At 29.9% G+C, this 20,449-nt stretch overlaps 2 protein-coding genes and 1 long non-coding RNA gene across 4 annotated transcripts in view; 1 reads left to right on the top strand and 2 right to left on the bottom strand.

Moving 5' to 3' along the window:
- The window catches only part of Imp (IGF-II mRNA-binding protein), a 129,883-nt gene extending 126,670 nt beyond the window's left edge, over positions 1–3,213 (bottom strand). For both annotated transcript variants that reach the window (XM_074120709.1, XM_074120710.1), the window contains exon 1: positions 3,026–3,213. The gene's annotated coding sequence lies outside the window, so the exon portion shown is untranslated. The remainder of the gene's footprint in view (positions 1–3,025) is intronic.
- Positions 2,829–16,013, bottom strand: Dtd (D-aminoacyl-tRNA deacylase). The gene is made up of 4 exons (XM_074120730.1): positions 15,852–16,013; positions 15,671–15,761; positions 11,055–11,290; positions 2,829–4,530 (listed from the first exon to the last, which is right to left on the bottom strand). The coding sequence occupies exons 1-4, from the start codon at positions 15,892–15,894 to the stop codon at positions 4,403–4,405; spliced, it is 498 nt and encodes a 165-aa protein (XP_073976831.1). The 5' UTR covers positions 15,895–16,013; the 3' UTR covers positions 2,829–4,402.
- On the top strand, positions 5,305–5,882 carry LOC141450368 (uncharacterized). Its single transcript, XR_012456075.1, has 3 exons — positions 5,305–5,460; positions 5,556–5,665; positions 5,750–5,882. It is a non-coding gene; the product is annotated as an uncharacterized lncRNA (long non-coding RNA).
- Positions 16,014–20,449: the final 4,436 nt, after the last annotated feature.

The raw sequence follows: 20,449 nt of genomic DNA, 5'->3' as shown, positions 1-20,449 counted from the left end.
AACATGCTGCAGGAGGCAGATCTCTCCTCATCTTTCCAAAATCCTTTTGTGACTGTATAGAAACTGTACACAAGGTCGGGATTCATCCTTATAAAGAACAATTATTACTTTTCGATGCTGGAGAGAATTTCAGCAATACTAGCAATCTCTATTAGCAACAACCACACGTCCGCGTGCTGACGCTTGAATCTCGCAAAATTGTTGTAACGAACTTACAGCACCTGCCTCTAAGCGAACACAGCACATTAAAAAATCTTCGGTCTTATTCGATATTTTTCATGCGTGTACACATTCACATAAGTATGGTACATACTTCGGCTGCATGAAAATCAAAATCCACAAATGCATTAGTGATTTCTTCCTTTTTTTTTTCTCCGATAGAGCATACTCTTCGGATTTTAAACTCATTTTAACAAATAAAAATACTTATACACTATTTTTCAAACAATTTAACCGTTTAACTACGAGGTAGAGGTCAAATCACGTTTAACTTGTTCGGTGTGAACAATTAAATCGAGAATGAATTCAACTGTTAAAGCTATAAGAATGTTCTCATTGTAAACCTTGAATAAATAATTTGTCGAAGTAGCGGAACTATATCTCTGGATTGAGGAAAAACGAATTTAGAGGAAAGTTATAAATCTTTAGGACTATCTTTAGAGAAATTTGTTGTCCTTTCGCAACTCCATAATTAATGTTGAGGGTTCAATGTGTTTTTAAAATGCCGAGATTAAAGAAAATAGTCCGCCTTCGATGAAGGCATTTTTAGTGTTTCCTGATTTCCTCAATAAACGTTCTAACTGACTTCTATCATAAATACAACTTTTTTTGACACCATTTTCTAAGAATATTCTTTCCAGGGTAGTTGCACAGGATTAACTTTCCTAAAAGAGACACTAGATACTAACTCCTAGCGATTTGTTAATCTTAGACCATTTATTCACAGATCACAAATAATTGTTTTTCTCATAAGTACGCTTCTCTCAGAAGTTCTTTCATAAGTGTAAAACATGCTTGAACACCACTTATAAATTAGTCAATTTTACGTCTATCTTGGAGAAGAGTATAATATTAGCATATTTAAAGTGAGAGTTTAAATTGTTTTTTCTTTATCCCACTCAGTGTATCTTATTTTGAAGTATTCACTCAACTTGAAAATTGAAGGTCAATGGGTAATATAATTTAGATAGACCCCACCAATTAACATAAAGATTAAATTATTATTTTTTCAATTACTCTCCTAATTTTGTGAAAAAATGTTTTTTAAAGACATAAGCAAAAATGATAAAGCGCAATAACTGAAGAGGTGTACCTCCAAACTAATTATCTGAAGTGGCACACTTTATTTTTCCTCATATATATATAATTATAATTATATAATTTTTTATTTTTAATTTAAAGTGAAATCTACATGAAATAATTGAAATTTTGCAAAAGGCATATGACCTCATTTTTTTACTTGAAATATTTTCCCATAAGTGTTTAGTTTTTAATTATTTATTCGTTTTTGTTATTTTTGTTTTATTTTTTGTTGCGACAATAGAATAAAAATTAATTAAATGAATGTTTGATTTGCTATTTACTTCATCTTATTGTCTTTTTTTGTGTGTCCATAATCTTAATTTCATGGATTTTCTGTGCTAAAAGGAGCACCTCATGGAAAGAATATTAAACCCTACATACATAGGTAAAATAGCATATAGAATGAAAGAGTATTATATCCTACGTAGATAAATTAGCAATGAGATGGAATTTCTTTACAAATAGAGACAAAATAATAACAGCTTCCATCTGCGACAGTCCTTCGCTGGCGAATTTATTAAGCAGCCAGAAACTAATTTTAAAATCAATCTATTTTTAAAAATTATTCTGCAGAAATGTTTAACTTGTCTAAATGAGAATACTGAACGAACTCTTAAATGACGATGTAAATTAAATATGATGTGAACAGAATTAATTCATGCGATGATTTAGAATCTTTAAAGGTTATTTAAAACTACAAAATAAGTTTTAGAAATTTTGCCATTTACTCGTATAATTGAAAATACTTATTTCCTAATTTATTCCATAGATTTAAATACAGCACCTATGGAGAGCCTTCCTTTCAAAATCAAAACAACCCAATAAGAAACCTCCTACGACCGAAATTTTCTGAAGGGGGATTATGTAACTAAACCGCAATATTTTGGATTAGAAGTCTTACCTATTCACAATTTTCACTGTAAGACAGATGGAATATCTCCATAATTATGAATATTAAACTTGCATTTCAATTGAAAAAATGTCAGTTACGGAAATCTACCACTTCAGAGAACTTAAAAATTATTTGATGATGTGTTTGAAAAGTGATAACAGTGACAGTACGGCTACTTCATTTTATACAGCATATCCGATACAAGGTTTTAAGTAGAATCAATGAATTCTAAGAAATAAAGAATAGTTATTAATAGAATGGTTATTATAATTACTTATGGTAACTAAGATTGATTTGTAATCTCGTCCCTACAAATTGTTTACCTTATACTGGGAAGGAGATATTTTACACCCTGCTACCCTATTTCTTTCAATTTTTTTAATTAACACCTTTATTAAGCAATAATACCATTTTAGTTAAAAATGCAGATTTTAATAAATTTCAAAGACGAAATGGCCTTTATGCGATTTTGTAAATCTTTATCGCATGAAAGAAATTATTACAAGATAAAGATTTAATCTGATTTTAAAAACATTTTCATAAATGACTGAAATATTACTTAGAAAATTTTGTTGGTACAGTAAAAGATTTGATTTTCATTGACAACCTGAGCATTCAAAATAATACACTTAAACATGAAGAAATGAGCATATAATTGAAAACAAAAACTGTTGTACAATTCGTAAATTTGAAACCATTCCATTCCATTCAACATCACAATCGTGTTTTCATTTTGGTTTACTGTATGGCTTGTAATTTTAAATTGTTCAAATGAAGAGTAATGATTAAACTATGATAAAATTAATAATACTGACAATGAACACGTTTTACCTTACTTTTTGAAGAAATTATCTCCTAACGGAAAATCTGTACTCGGCGACCAGCACAATAATGGCGAATGGAATGGCGGTAACAGAATCGATTAAAATTATTACATGTTCGATAAAGTATAAAACAATCAAAATTAAAATGTTCTAAAGTAAATAATAATTATTTTTTTTAAATGGAATTATTTCTTTTTATATTCATTAGAGAGGAAAAGGTAATAAAATACTTCGAAAAAGTTGATTAAGTGGAATTACAAAATTAATGTTAGTCATTCAATTTAAAATAATCAACAATTTTGTGTTATATTAATTCTATTTTTTTAAATGAGCAAATATTTAAGAAGACACATAATAATTGAAAAGTTGAAAACTTTAGAATAGCTGTAATTCATTATTTTTTGGGGGGCTAGATTTATTTTGAAGATTATAACATGAGGCGATCAGTTTTAAATGGATCCTTGTTCAATCTTTTTGGAAAATGAGATATTGGTATTACTGCTTTCAGAATATTCTTCTCGACTCATCGGAATAGATTTTACTCATGACCCTAATATCTTAAAAAATTAAACGAAAGTACTATACAGTTTCAAACCGCCCATTATCCTTTCTAACATTTCGACGATTACATTTCTTCTACCTGAATCAGCAATAAAAAAATGCCTCTTTCTCAAACATATTCATTCTATAAAATTGTTTACATTTTCTAAACATTTCATATCTATGTATTGCAGTACTAAAACAGTCATTGTCACCGTACAGATCCAAAAGGACCCTTATCCAAGTAAAAAAGTCGCTTATTTTTTTATTATTTATTTTTTTTGTTAATACTAATTAAATATAAATAACATAACAATAATAGAAATGAAACTTCTCCAAAAAGTTTCTTAGTTATTAAAGAATTATTATAGGAGAAAATCTTTAAAACAGTTTTTCTTTATTTCCCCAAAAATTAGTTATTTTAGAAAAAAGAACACCTCTTATCTATAGATTTCAGTAGTTCTTTGAAGGAATTATCTTTACTTAAACTTTTTGTTTCAACATGTAAATCATTAGAAACTGGACTTCAGGTTTACAAAATAAGTTTAACTAGAATAGATTTCGAAAATTGGATACATATTATGTTTCAGACAAATAGTTCCAATAAAATATTAAAAAACAAGTAAATAAAGTGACTACTATTTTAAATTATTCTAATCATTTGATTTATAACAAATATTATTTTTTTTACAAATCTCAATTATGATTAAAACTTTTACATACAACTTAATTGAATACATTACGTGAGAAATAGATTTCATCATAGTTTTTCATTTAAAATTTACTAAAAGAAAATCACAGTCAGTATTTTTTTTTTTTTGTAGAACTATTACGTGGTTAAAGATTATTCCAAATTCGGCACAGTCTGTTCCTCTTTTTCTAATGACCTATCTCGATTAGGTGATTCCAAATTTATAGTAACTGGTCCATCATTTTGGATGCCCACTACAATGTGCTTTCCAAATATTCCTTCTGCAACAAAAATGTGTAAATTTTAGAATAATGTTTGCATTCAAATAAAAATAAATAATCTAGAAAACAAAAAGTTATCTTTCAGTGTCACGTGTTTGTTCAGAAAATAGTCTAGTGTATAATTTAGAAGTATTACCAACTTTTCAGAAGAGCTTCACCACTAAAGTTTTACTGCCGTCTTTATGAATATTTTAGGTGTTTGATTGTGATGTAGGTGGATAAACTAAGTTCAAGTAGTTACACCAATCATCTCAGGGAATGGAGTTAGTAGGTATCTGAGCATACCTAAACCTCTAAATAGATAGCCATATTTTCGAGGCGGTATATTTCTGTCTATCTATCTAGATATATAGACAGAATTTAGAATCCCCCCTCCCACACACACACACACATATGTATACAGGGTGACCAAAGTTATATGCTCCACCCACTTTTTTTTTTAACGGCGGGAAATTTCGAAAAAATAAAAAACAAGTATTTAATCATTTTTAGTCTAGTTTATTTTCAGTGATTGACCCATTTTTTTTAAACCCCTGTATCTCGAGATACAGCATCCAACTTTTGTTTTTCAAATGGAACGTTATATTTTTTGTTGCACATTTTTATAGTATTTGAGCTCCAAAAAAAAACAAAAATTTTTTTTTTGAAATCGGTTAGGTTTTTCAAAAGTTATGGTAATTTAAAATATGAAAAACTAATTTCAGTTTATTGTCAAAATTACGTTATTTTTTTTTAAAGAATCTGTTCAAACTGGGCACAATCAACAAATAGGCAAGCCAAAACTTTGGACTCCCACGCTTTGCTTGTAGCAGCAGTTATGGTGGCGAAGTCAAGATCTAGGCAGGCTAGAGTTATTCGACGTTCAGGTTGTTTTTTCAACAAACGTTTACAAACGTTTGAATCTACATTCAAATTTACTGCATCAAGCAGGTAAGTATATTTTTCAGATCTCTCTAGATTAATATAATAGATTTTTTGTTTTGTTTTTGGTAAATGCTTCACGCCTATAATCTTCACCTTTTAAGGTGATACAGATCTTTAGAAAACTTGGCATCTTTGAGAGGGTATTCTGGTAGTACAAGCAGGACAACACTTAATGCTGGCATTTCCGTTTTAATCGGACCTGCAAGTTATGGTACATTCAGTAATAGCTTATATTTAGGCAAGTCTAACCTTTCAATGAAAAATATAATCACTAGATTTGTTGGTTCCTTTACAGATAGGTGACTCAATAACAAAGGGATTCTCGACAGTTTTAGTGAAAAACAAAATTAAGCTACATCATTAAGAAGAAACAAACCAACAAACAAACAAAAACTAGCGATAAAAACCAAATAAAACTTACAGTATTTATATTATATACATGTATGTCAAAATTTTTATTAAAATTGATAAAAATGAGTTGTTATTTTTCCAAAATTTAATTACACAATCTTAAGGAATTTAAAAAGTATACAATTACATCATTCGGAAATTTAAATTTTTTGTTAATAAATAACACTCATCCAGTAGGAAACCATTATTAGTTATTTTGGGGATTTTGGAGCAAACGTTTGCTCATTATTACGACTTTTCAACAAGCCTTTGATAAAGTATAGCATCATAGCTTAAACAAAGAACGTTGAAGTAAGGGGGATTTTCGAGTACTTGTAAAGAGGTCATCTCATCATATCAGATATGGTATAAAATTAAATGTTACACAATTAATATTTCGCATTATTGGCCAAAATTAAGAGGGTATCTCTCAATGTTCTGAGCTCTCTCAACTTTGTGACCCTTGTCTATCTGGCATTATAGCTGATTCTGATTCCATGGTACTTTTTTTTTTTGGAGATAATGCAGTAGTGCTTAAAGGTTGCATCTTGTGAATCCCTTCAAAAGAATATAAAACGTTACTGGACCACTTCATAAAGATGTTTATGATTCTAAACTTTCAAAAAAAAATTATGATCAATCATTCACTATAAAACCCAAAGATATACCAAAGGATCTCCTACAAAATAATCACTCACAATTATCATCTACAGCCCGCTAGTGAGCCATGGTTTCCTTTTCATGCTCTCTTGAATTTGTGCGTCAGCCCACCAAATCCTGATTTACAAGAAAATAACAAAAAAAAAAAGAAGCAATACATATTTACTTAAGCTCTTTGATCATTCTTGAATTTCGCCTCTCCATTCGCTTCTTCTCTTGCAAACTCTCCCTTCTAACCCTGTTCGCAACTCCGTGAAAGCATCTTCCTCCATCCTTATCATACGTCCCACCCAGCGTAGCCATAAATCTTTATCAGGATTAACCTGGAGAAAAAATCCAGCAAACATATAGGATCAATAATACCTTGGATGAGAGAGATGAAATTACTTTAAGAGGGGTCCCAGGGCCGGAATCTCCGCAATTTGATTTCATTGCGCTACCCCGTTCAGCTAACTTAATTGCTCCCTTTCTCTCTGTAGCACACTGAGATTTTCCAACAGCCTCAACAGTCACTATTTTCTGTTTGATTGAAGGACGGTAGAATAAGCCAGAAAATCTTCACACACACACACAAAAGCGGGACTAAACATTTAGGTATTTCCGACATCGTCGATTAACTGCGACATATCGAGAGATGTCATGCAAAATTTGCTCTTCTTCATCCAATCAACAATTGAAAAATCCAAGTTAAAATATAAATGTACATTAGACTTTGAAAGTCCATTTTCAGGCAATTTCTGACGTAAGAAAACAAATTACAGCGGCATGTACGACAAACAGCGTTCAGGTGGATATAAAAAGTTTTAAAACCGTAAGTGGTTGTTTATTCGCAATGCAATAGTCGAACATCTTATGGAAGTGGATAAAAACCATTCAATAACACATCACGTATGTACTATTTAATTAAATGTTTTAAAACGAAGCTTTCTTGTCAATGTTTACATATAGATTCAAATCTTCCCAGTATCTTCTTGGAACACGTGATGTATGAATCTTATTATGATCTAGTAATTAATACAAAAATTAATAAATGATGAAAAAATGATATTTTTCATTTTATTCTATTATTATTATGATTATTATTATTTATTTGCAAATTTAATATCTCAACTCTTTTAAATATCTACTTTACAAATACTACTAAAGATAATAATCAAAATAAAGTAATAATGATGTTTTGAAGTACTTAAAGATGTTAACACCATATCTTCATTATTGGTGTTTCTCAAAATATGATCAATTTCTAAATATAATAATATTTTCATTTATTTAAAAGTGATACATTTATAAATATGAAGTACATATGTTTAATACCAGATTGCACTCAAGACATAGAATAAAAAACAAAGCTTTTGATGCAAAAGAATTTGGATTTGATCAAATAAATTAGCATGTAGGTAATAATAATAAATTTCATATGAAAAAAATCTCATTACCAAATTGAAAAACCATTTATCAATTAAAGATAATCAAATTTTAAAATTAAAAAATCTTTAAAAATAAATAAATATAAAGAAGCGATATAAAAACTAATATGACCATGCCGGCGTCAACATGTTGCGATGTAATAATTGACTTCACTTACCACGGACGTTAAGTGGGACACGCAATAAATGACCAATTTATCAGACAATCAAGTAGTAGGGCAATTGTTAAAATAAATTAACGCTAAATAATATTATTAAAAAAAAAAAAAAAATCTGCCAACATCTCGTTTCCTGGTTGTTAAATATTAATAAGCAAAGTTAACAGCAATTTGGATGTTTTATACAATTAAAAAACACATTAAATGAATACTTTCTTAATATTGTATAAATATTGTTATAGTGTCAACTTATCAAAAGAAAACTTCAAGGAAAATCTGCTGCAAAAACTAATCTCTCATGAATTTCTCTTACCGTAATTCCCAAGGTTATAATATAATAATAATCAGTACATTTTCACCAACCTCTGTATTTTAGCCACACATTATAAAAGAAGGGATGTATAGTGATTAGGAGTTCAGACAAGTATGTGGGAGATCTACAGCTTGAATTCAGCAAGTAGCTACCTTTTATTTATTGAAAAAATGTTAGAAGTAAAATATGAGATTCACCCTCCCATGATACCTAATTCTGAAGTACCCTCAAGCCAGACAAGATAGGCATAAAATTTACTTTTCTAAATAAAAGACATACGGCCTAATATTATACTAAAATGGTAGGTTAAAGTTAACCCACCGTGGCTACGTCAGAATTGTCTTTAATCTAATTAACCTGGGATAAACACCACATTAAAGGTGAGGACCAACATTAGTAAAATGTTTAAATCATTTTTGGGTAAATCTCAAATAATTGAAGCTCCATTCCAGTGGTAAGAGAAAGTTAGTAGTTCTACTGTGAGTATTCAGAATATTCAGGAAAAAAAGGTTTGTAGAAATGAAATGAATAAGTTGGCTGTTGTTAACATATAATACAAATTTTAATGGTTGGCTGGAGCCAAAAATAATGAATTCTCTTAAATGTCAGAAACGTCGAAGATAAAGGAAATCTATTTTCATTAATGCAAAATAAAAAATTGAAAGCAAGATTCATCATTTAGAAATGCAATTCTACTAAAGATTTTTTTTCTTTTTTCCTAGCAGCTTTAAATGGTTTTCCCGGCACTAACGTTTTCAATGATCTTTACTTCAAGGGCCTATCGTTTTATAAATTTTGATTACAAAAAAGTATTATTTTGAAATTCTGAAAGTTTCTTATTAGAGCGCTACTTCAATGAAATGTAAAGTTTATCAGCAGTATGTTAAATTACATTAAAGATCTAATGAAGTTGCTACGAAAGTACCAATATCATCTACCTATTTCAGATCAGGTTTGGTATTGACAAATATATTAACTGGGAGCAATTGTGATCGGCCATTTATAAAAGCAGTGAATTTATTTACTGGAAAATTATTAGGAGCAACAGCTTTCGTTCCTAACAACCACCCTTAATTTGGTAATTGGTTGTTCACTTGACCGCTTGCCGATTAACAAGTTGCTTACTGCCCCACAACCTATCTAAGGACAATTTAACACTAAAGTAAAAATTAAAAAAAGAATATAACATCTGAAATTGTAATTATTGTAAAAATGACTTTTTTGAGTTTTTTCCTTCTTTCTTTTTAAAGTATTTGCTTTAGAAAGAAAAAAATAATTAAAAATTTCAGTCAATCTATTAGATATGAAAATCTTTTCCGCATACTTCACAGTAACTTATTTCGATCGATGTTATTTTTATCAATGTAAACTTACAGAAAACTGTATTGCAATGAATTTAAGATAGTGACTAACTTCATCATTAAATATCCCAACTAAAATCATTACAGTTTTAAGTGGGTAAAGCATTAAATTTCAATATTAAAATTTAAAGAATCTTTTGAAGTTTTAATAAATCAGATAAAATGGACAACAGTTGGTCAATATTATTTTTATAAATGAAATGATTAGATTAATTTCATTCGAATTTTAATAAACAGAACAGTTCTAAAAATAACTAGAGCCTCACATTAATGATAATGTCCTATCACCAATCATCTGTACGTTCCCTTAAAAAACTTCTCATAAAATTCAATGTGGAGATGAAAATTAATATGCATAACAGCATGGTGAACAAGAGTTTATTTAAATTACTATGGAAACGAAGGAAATGACCAACAATCTACCCATTTAACTCATTCAGCTAACAAGCTCATGTTTTTTCCGTACACAATGTGTATCCAGTATTTGTCTATTGCAAACATTACACTTTCAAGAATGAGACAAAAAAAAGAATAAAATTTAAGAAATGCTAAAACATTGGATCACATAAGTTTTTAATTCAAAATTTAATTTTAATAAAATATTTTAAGGTTTCTTGAAATGAATATTTCATAAAATTTTAGTTGACAAGTGCAGATTTCAACAAGCAAAGCTACACCTAATCACATTATTAGAACTAATGTGATGTTTACAATAATTACTAAAGAGTTATAAAGCCACAATAGCTGAGCGTTTCAGTCATAAACGAGATAAGAATGGAGAATATGATGAATCATAGAGGGGAATGATGGGAGTTAAAAAGAGGATGAGTGGGAAGCAGATTGGCTAGGCTTTGATCAAGAGAATTAAAGAGAAGAAGAAACCGCCATATCAAGTGACTCCAAAAGGGCGTCGAAGAAAGATAAATCTTACGAAAGAAATTGGCTAGAAAAGAATAACAGAAAAAATTGAAAGGTGCCCTTGGTTCTGACGTCCTTCCCATGGAAACTCACTCAGGAAAATAGATAGAGATATAGATAGCGGAAAGAATCTATACTAAAAACCAGCGAAGCGATGCTTTCAATTATATTTTTGTGTCTTGTTATTTTAAAATTTCACCAATTAATGCACGTAATTGAAAACTAAAAGAATGTTTTAAATAAAAACATTAAATGTATGAAACAAAATTTATTTATCGGTCATTTAATAATCTCAAGAATAAATGATTTAGAAAACAAAAGGAATATTCTATTTCATGCACAGCACACTAAAGCATATCATTACAATTCTCACCTTTAATTCTCTCTTCACAATAATTATTTCTCATTTCTTCTAAAAATTTCCCATAAAAAGATTTGGATAATTCTGGTGCCATAGCAAGATGGAAATCAGGCTTATTTCCTTTGAGCCGATGATAGAGTGTTATTTGTGATAAACATAATACTTCATAATCTTTTTCTTTAACACTGCATTTCCACATTTTACCAGCCTCATCTTCAAATAAACGCATATTCAATATCTTTCGTACCCTAAAATAAAAAAATAGAGTTAGTTTTATTGCAAGAATGTATAAGCTCTTAAATTGATTATAAGTATTTTAATTTTCCTAAGAAGGATTTTAAGAAATGTTTTAATTAAACTAGTTTTTACTATCTCTTACAAAGAGACAGAGGAAGTACAGGAATCACGCAGGTTTCTTGATATTGAGTTTTTTTGTTTGATCTGTTTTGTAATTTGCCAGGCTTTATATTAAATGTAAGTGATTGGATGTTCAACCATTGTTGAGAGACTCTCTTCCACCAAAACTTATTTTGATGCTCTGCGTATCGGGTATGACTGATAAGGCATATTGATTGATAATCAGATTTTATGTTCTACGTTTTTTTTAAAATATTTTTTATAATTGTATGCAGAATGATAATCTGTTTGCCAATTACTTTAGTTCTATGAAAGATCATAACAATCATAGGATCAATTGGATCAGAGATTTAGAGTTAAAGCTACTTACCCTCGAAACATCCCCTAAATGAGTTTTTCTGGCAAAATGTAAGTAGTTAATGCACCTAGTTTCAAGTAAAAAGAGACTTTTTCGAAAACTTTTTGAAATACTTGAAAATTCTATTTTATAAAAAACGTGCAATCAATAAACCAATTCTGCCTCAAATATGGAATCCTAGCAGTGCTCTTAATATCATTTGATATTAGACATGGAGCAGTAAGTCGACTTAAAGTGATACTTATCATGGAAGATCAAGTGTCACCTTCTTGAAACCCCTAAAAAGCATTTTCTAAGAAAACTTATGTAATAAAATTGATGTTGTTTTTCTGTAGTATCATTGTTTAAAGAAAATCTTAAGAAATATTCGAGAAAATTGAGTTACACTTTGTTTAACGTACTTCGACCCTTGGTGAATCAGAAATGAATTACCAATTAAAGCTATCTGCAATTAAAAAAAATTAATGAGATACGGCACGCCCAAACACTTCCTTTTTTTAAAAAAGATAACTGAATATTTAATATAAAATTTATTGTTTGAACAAAATTTAGCAATGAGAATTATATTATAGCATGGTATGGGCATTACGAAAAAAAAAATTGTTGTTTCATTAGTATTTTTGTTTTGTTTTTGTTTTTAAATAAATTAACGGCAAACAATACGTGTTTAAAACAATAACTGAACTCTACAAAAGTTTTTATGATGTCTTATCTATTGAAATTATTACATAAATGATTTTATATATATTTTTTTTTATTTACAACTTTTCCATTTGCAATTGTTAGTTATTTATAAAATCGAGAGCTCTTTTGAAAGAGAGAAATAAGATTATAAACAGTTTCTCTTCTATAAAAATGTTGGCAGAGCTCCATTATCATTAAAGCAGACGACACAGATTAGATCCTTTCTTAGTACGCTAACCTTAATTTACTCACTCTACTTTTATTCCATTTCATTCCAATAGCTGTTCATTTAAACTTTATTCCAGAGGAAAAAAAATCTGGTTAGGATAAATCCCGCTAGTATTACATTTCCTGGAAAAATATTTCAAATAGAAGTAGTAGTTACTACAGAAACATTGAAAAGAAATTTAATTTTGACCATTCTTACTAATTAACTTTACCAACACTATCATGGGTTTGTGTTTAAGATTAGAAACTTCATTAATAACAAAATTAAAGTTAATTTTCAATAAATTAATTCTAAAAAACATTTTTGTATTTTATAATTCATCTTTATATTCAATTCTATTTTAATATCACAGTTGACTAGAGCATATCTAATAACCAACGATTGCTAATTTGCTCTGAGCCTGGATAAAAGGCTATAAATCTAATAATTAGTCCACTGGTTGTTTCTTTATTTAATATTAACAAAAATCATCATATCCTCGGATCATAAACATAGTTTGAAAAATGTGCATCCAACAACTGAGTTATTAAATGAAATTTGAAACGGAGGGGATTTGGAAGGTGGATTAACAAACAAATAATGTCTTGTTGCAATAGAATTAATCTAATTAATTTCAAATTCGTTGTTCAAATAAAATAATGCCTATTTTTATAGGCGGGCTTCACGTCCAACTACTAAATTAGGGTAGGGTACATAGGAAAGGAAAGGGAATAACTACATTTACATACAAATATGAGAGGAATGTTCGGTATGGAGGTTAGAAATAAATTTGGAGAAACGTTAGTACAATGCAACAGGTCAGCCACAAGTGCATAATTTGGAATTGGATATAATTTGGTGAGGTAATTATTGAATATTGTATCGTCAAGTACTGGGATCAATTTTGTGTAAGGAAGGTACCGTTAAGGGCGAAAAGGACCAGTTGATAAAAGGAAGAGTAGCTACGCTTCCTACAAACTTAAATTCGCAACTTCCAACTGCAAGATTTGCGTCGGAAATGGAATTTGGGAATCTTGCACGATTCCCAAATGTTTATGTAAGGGAAATTTTCTAAATAAAACATTACACTGAACAGTGGATTGATGAGAAGAATACTATGGTGAGGACATTTCTTTCGTGCGAATAAAGCGTTACTTCCATACAAGACTCTTCCTTGGAGACAAAAAAGAGGAAGGCTTCAGAATAGCTGACATTACTATAGCACTATGTCTGTGAGAACGAAACTCAGTTAGAGATGCTTGCATAATCGGTGACGAATAGAATAAAAAGAACCCGCAGTATTTGCTAATTAGTAGAAAAAGTTGTGAGAGCAATTATACCATACTTTTTTTTAAATTTTCTTTGATGAATTCTAGATTAATTAGTTATGGTGTCTTTTTATTACATATATTTAAAAACAAAACTTCCCTAACCTGTAAGATTAATTTATATTTATTAAAAAAATTAAATTTATTTTATCTACGAACCGTTAATATAGTTAATGTTCGCACAATCAAGTTCTATTATAATAAGATTACGGTAGCATTATGGAATTAGCACCAAGCAAGAATGTAACGCTGTTTCTAAAAATAAATTAGTTGGAAGGGGGTACAGTTGCTTCTTCCTCAGGAATAAAATGTTAACGTACTCTTTTCTTTCAAGCCATGCCTCTCCCTCAAAAAAATATATATGTGTATAGTGCAAAAAAAATAAATTAAAAAAACAAACATTTTGAGATTAAAAAACTGGAAAATAGCTTTGGTTAAATCGCACTTCCAGGAGGCTAAACCCATGTATCGGAATCAAAGTGGTGCCAATGTGGATTATCAGCTTTCTGCAGCAACTTTTCTTAAGTGAGATGTTCGTTCACAAATACTAACAAGGAACATGATATTTCATCGAATTGGAAACACATATTTTATTAACTTTTAGTCGCAAATCGACACTTGAAATACATTTTTCGAGTTTCTCTACTTTTATGTTCTTAAAAATTATAAATATTTTGAAATTTATTTTAAAGGGCTAGTTGCAATTACAAATTTTCGAGTCCTACATGTAACAAACTAAAATCCGAAACAGAACGAAAAAAAAAATCCACACTCAATTTTATAACACTGTTATTTCAAAGCTCTAGTGCAGTTTGTTATTAGACTTTTCTCAATAGAATTACGTCTGACTATGAAGAAAAGTTGTACTTTTAGAAAAATGAAATATAAAAAATGGTGAGAAAGTCTATTGTTACAAACTTGCAGGTTGGAACTTAGTAAAGACCGCCAAGACAAGTTAAAAACTAGATTAAATCCTCAAGTCTGCCTGGAACGATTATTGAATTCCAATTTCCAACGATTTGTCGATTTTTCCATCAATCTTGCGAATTTACAAGATAACTTTGGGAATGCAGCTATTATTGTTATTACTTTTTATGTCAACTAGTTACAAAAAGGTAAAAGTATTAATAAAGAACAAAAAGGTTGTTACGTTTTGCATTTGTGATGACTAAGATCCGGGGTCCCATAAATATGGGAAACTTCCTTATTAAATGCCAAGCAGATTACTCCGATGATACAAAAGTTCCGCAATGAGATATTCTTTTTTAATTAAGTAAACATAAACTTTAAATTCAAGGGAGAAATCAAGTTGGATTCAGTAACAAAAGAAAATAGATAAATTAAAAGTTGAGCACTTAGTTGATAAATATGTACTATTTACCTAACATTTAGTAAATATTGGTAACAATGAAATATTAGTATTTCTTAGCGCAATTTAATATCACACTATTATTGATTAGAAATAAAAAAGTAACCTGTCGCCTGACAGTTAGTAAACATAATGCTTAAATACAAAATGGAAGGCTACAGATGCAGATAATATGCTCTTTTCGATTGATTTAAAATGATAATTAGATCAGATTTTAAAAACATACTTATACAATATCACATTTAGAGAATTTCAGCTTAAAATACCGAAAAAGAAGAGAAACAGGAATTGTCAAAAATCAGAAACTAAGAAATAGATACTTACATATAATCAATGTCTTTCTCCGTATCATCTCTGGATATACCAATTAATATGCACAGACCTTTACCAATTGAAGAAATTACTTCCCCGTCGACTGAAATCAATGAAAGGTGATTGACATATAGAGCAGTTGCAACGGTCCATCAAACAATCAAACAATTGTATTTCAACTCATCTAAAATACCTGTAACATTTGCATTCAACACCCTTTGTATCACAGCCTTCATAGTGGTGAATTTTATCACGCACAGAAACTAAAATTAAGGCAGCTTTAAGCCATCACGTTTGTAATTGTAACCTTCACCGTTTCTCTTGTAACCTCTTTTCAGTTACAGTGCTATATCTTTTAGCTTAGTGTTACCAACTGTCAATTAAATAATAATTTTTGTAAATAATAATAATTGTCATTATTATAACGGAGCAAATAAAAGCATACTTTTTTTAATAGTTTACAAGTTTCATAGTTTATATATTGTCATTCTTGTTTTTATTTAATACGTGTTGAACAACACTGATTTTCTATATTTTCAATTCATTTCTTTGGTACATCTTGTTAGCTTATCAGTAGTGATGGGCTATACGAGTCCGCCTGTGGAATCATTGGATTTGAATCAACTCCAGGGTCGGAATCGATTCCAAAAACTCGTTCATCGATTCCAGTTGCCGTACCTATCCTATGCTTTCGTGCAAATATCATGCAATTTATTAAATATTTTATTAGTACTTAACTTCATCAGTTAATAACAAAACTACATGTAATTTGCAACAGTTTTAAAAGATATATAATATCTAATTGTTATTGACAACATCAAATAAAATTAGCTTTACACAAGAACAAGATTTAAAACAAAGCAGTTTTGTTAATATCCAGCAGGACCACTGGGAGGTTGAAGTTACCCTGCCAGGAGGGGAAATGAAATGGGAAGGAAATAAGGTTGTTAAAGGTATCAATGATGTTAGTTGGACCTTAAAATATGTACATGCAAACAAATTAAAATATAACAATGAACATAAACTAAGAAAGATTAACGAAATGAAATTATATTACTAAATATTTAATAATGAATAAAACTAAGCCGTCTATATATATATATATATCCCAATACAAAACAAAATGAATAATTTTTATCACAGCATTATCACAGACTAGAGAAGGATTAAAGTTTAAAGCTACTTAGAACTTAAGAAATTAATTAATGTAAATTTTTATTCAGAAATAATATCATAGAAACATTGCTCGACTTTAATCTATTGCGTCTGTCAACTAATATTTGTCCAGCTTTAGAGAAAATCCTTTCGCAAGGAACTGAAGTGGCTGGAATGCATAATCTTTTCAAAACAACGTCATACAATCTGGGATATAAGTCTTTCCTCTCTCTCCACCAATCTAACGGATTGGCTTCTCTATTTAAAAAAGGTTCTGCCAAATATTTGTCTAATTCAATTATACTGGCAGATACTGGGGTCTGTTTCGCGTTTAACGTTTTAATTTTTGCATCGAATTCCCGCCAAAGACTAGAAGTAGAAGTTGTGGATGATGGAACATCGGTAGATAACGAAGCTTTCGGAATTTGAATAAATGATAATTTAGTGGCAAGAGAATGGTACATTTTCCGGAATTTAATGTCGCTCGAAAAACCTTCGTTTTTAAATCGCGGATCTAAAATCATCGATTGACCTATAATTTCTACCGATTCTAAATTGGAAAACCGATTTGAAATATTAGCGCAAATTACTCGAGCCATTGATTGTATTTCAGGTCTGTAATTTGTGTGCAAAAATTTTGAAACGTGATCGGTCATAAAGCGCGAGAATATAATAATTTTAGAAATTGTTATATAATTTTCCGAACTTACTTCGTCCGTAATTTCATTAAATATCTGCAATAACTGAACCGCGCTCTCTAATATTTCCCAATCGATTGTTGTTATATTATGTTCACCCTGTAGATTTAATAAAGCTATGGTCGCGATCAATGGCTGTTTGGTTTTTAAAACGCGATCAAACATTATAAATGTGGAGTTCCAACGAGTGGGGACGTCTTGTTTTAATTTTAATTTTGGGAAACCCATCTGTGTTTGTGTATTATGTAGCTTGGTCAGAGAATGAGAACTTCTTTTAAAATATTCTACTAAAGCTTTAATTTTGTCGGTCGTTACGCGAATTTCTGCGATTCCCGAATGGACAACTAAATTCATTGAATGGGCAAAACAAGAAATATGCCTCCAATTGCACTGCTTTACTGCCGAAACAATATTTGCACCATTATCAGTAACAACGGCAGTTACTTTATTGGTGAGTTCCCATTCTTGGACCGTGGATTGCAGGTGTGAGGCCAAGTTATTCGCTGTATGTCGTTCAGAGTAACTAGTACACTTCAATAAATGTGTTTGTAAATTTGTGTTTTGGTCTATGTAGTGGGCAGTTATAGCAATAAAGCTTTCATTATTCACCGATGTCCAACAATCAGTTGTTAAACAAACGGCATTTACTTCGTTGAATCTACTTTTTAATTTTGATTCTTCCCGCTTATAAATCATTGGGAGTAAACTGTTGGATATATACTTTCGTGAAGGTACATTATAACTGGGGCAAAGCAATTTAATTAATTTTCTGAACTCTTGATCTTCAACAATACTAAAAGGATGATATTCTTTTACTATCATTTTGAGCAATTGTTCATCAATTTCCTTGGACTTACTGGGGTGCAAAGGTTTGATTACTTCTACAAAGTCAGTCAAGGATTTTTGAATTACCGGAGCCTTATGGGCAGATGAAGAGAGAGGAGCGACATCTGCAACTTCTGAATGGATGGAAGCTAAACTAGTAGAGGGAAGCGAGCTTAAATTTTGAGTGTCTATAGAAGTTAAATGAGATTTCTTAACAGGGATCTCTTCAGTGCTTTGCTCTGTATTCTTTCTTTTATTGAATGATATAGGATGTTTTCTCTTCATATGTCTGAACAAATTACTAGTAGAGCCACTTGTAAAGCTAACGATTTCGTGGCAATACCGGCATTTAGCTTTGACAGAATCAATAGAATTAAAGTGATTCCAAATTTCACTGCGTTTTGGCATTTGTCTGAAATTAATTTACTAAAAATTAATAAAATATTAAATTTAAAAAATAAGAAACAATAGTAAAAAAGGCGATAATAACCCCGTAGTTGATGGGCAAAAATAAATAAATAAATAAAATAAAATAAATAAAAAAGTAAAAAAATTAAACTAATTTATTAAATATTTTGCTTTTAAAATATTTTCAAATATTCAATAAAGAAAAACAAAAGATAAAAATGAAATAATTATTTAATTTAGGAAAATATTAGTCTTTGAAAATATTTTAGAAATCAACAAAGCACATGCTCTTCAACTTAATTAAGATTTACCACTGGAAAACACCCTTATCTGCTTATCATCAGAAGACAGACACACATGAAATATTGTTATCAGCACGAAAGATGAAATTGAAATGGCCCTTATTGCTATAGCTACATATCTAGAGACAAAAAAATTATATTACCTAAAGAGCGTACTTACTACAGACTCCCTCCCACTCTTATTACCTATTTCACAAACATTCGGCGATTGGAAATATTTTTTAGCAAAATATTATTCTATTTATTCTAAGCAGATTCTTAAGATGATTTTAATTTTTAAAATTTATTTTTGTTTATTACTCTTATAAAATACGAAGAATTTCAAATAAAATATAATATACAAACACAGAATGATTTAGTATGCAGGTGGAGTCAGTCGTCGTTACCATGGTAACGGAACCGTTAAACGACTCCGGTTCCAGCTCCAGCAATTTCTATTGGCTAGAATCAGTGAACGAAAAAGTGGAACGAGTCCGGTTTCAAAAGGATTTAAATCACTCCGGATTCGACTCCACCAACTCCAGTGGATTTAACCAATGAAAATGCTAGAGTTGGGCCGGAGTCGTTTAACGGTTCCATTACCATGGCAACCACGACTGACTCCACCTGCATACTAGATCATTTTGTGTTTGTGTATTATATTTTATTTGAAATTCTTCGTATTTTATAAGAGTAATGGACAAAAACAAAATTTAAAAATTAAAATCATCTTAAGAAAGCGTTATTATGTTTTTTGTATTCAAATGAAACGAATATTTAACTACAAAATATTTCCAATTGATGAATGTTTGTGAAATAGGTGATAGAGTGGGAGGGATACTACAGTAAGTAAACCAATTAGGTAATACTACATTTTGGCTCAGTTTTACTTTGACCGTCATGCGGACATGTACACGTTTAAACTTACGCCAATGAAGATAAGAGTAAGAGTGTCCAGCGCTTAGTTAAAGATTAAGCACACAGCTTTTTCTTTTTGTAAAACAATAAGATAATATTTTAAAAGCTTGATATTCAATTCTTATTAGATAAATATTGTGAGTAATTATAATTTTGTTTGAAGGGTTAGAATTTTTATGGAATACTTTCCTACCCATTTCCGTTTCTCTATTGAATCCTCTTGAAGCAAGTTAACTCCAGTCTTCCAGTGGTCAAGCTAGATAATGACAAAATTGCTTTAATTTATAATTGACTAGCCTATTTTTGGGTTAATATTTGTGTTACGTTGTTAATTTTATATTTATCAGAGCAACTGGAAATTAGGGATAGTACTTAATGTGTGTAAAAGAAATATAGTTTTGTTATTAACTGGAAAAGCTAACTGTTAATGATATATTTTAATAAATTACGTGACATTTGTTCTTATGTTTAATCGTTCCAAAACCTCTGCTGTCTCATTTTCATTT

This window comes from Rhodnius prolixus, unplaced genomic scaffold, assembly GCF_049639745.1.
Source record: "Rhodnius prolixus isolate KJV_2025 unplaced genomic scaffold, Rpr scaffold_2, whole genome shotgun sequence".
Lineage (NCBI taxonomy): Eukaryota > Metazoa > Arthropoda > Insecta > Hemiptera > Reduviidae > Rhodnius > Rhodnius prolixus.
The sequence above is the reverse complement of the archived record's forward strand: the minus strand, read 5'-3'. Positions and strand labels throughout refer to the sequence as shown.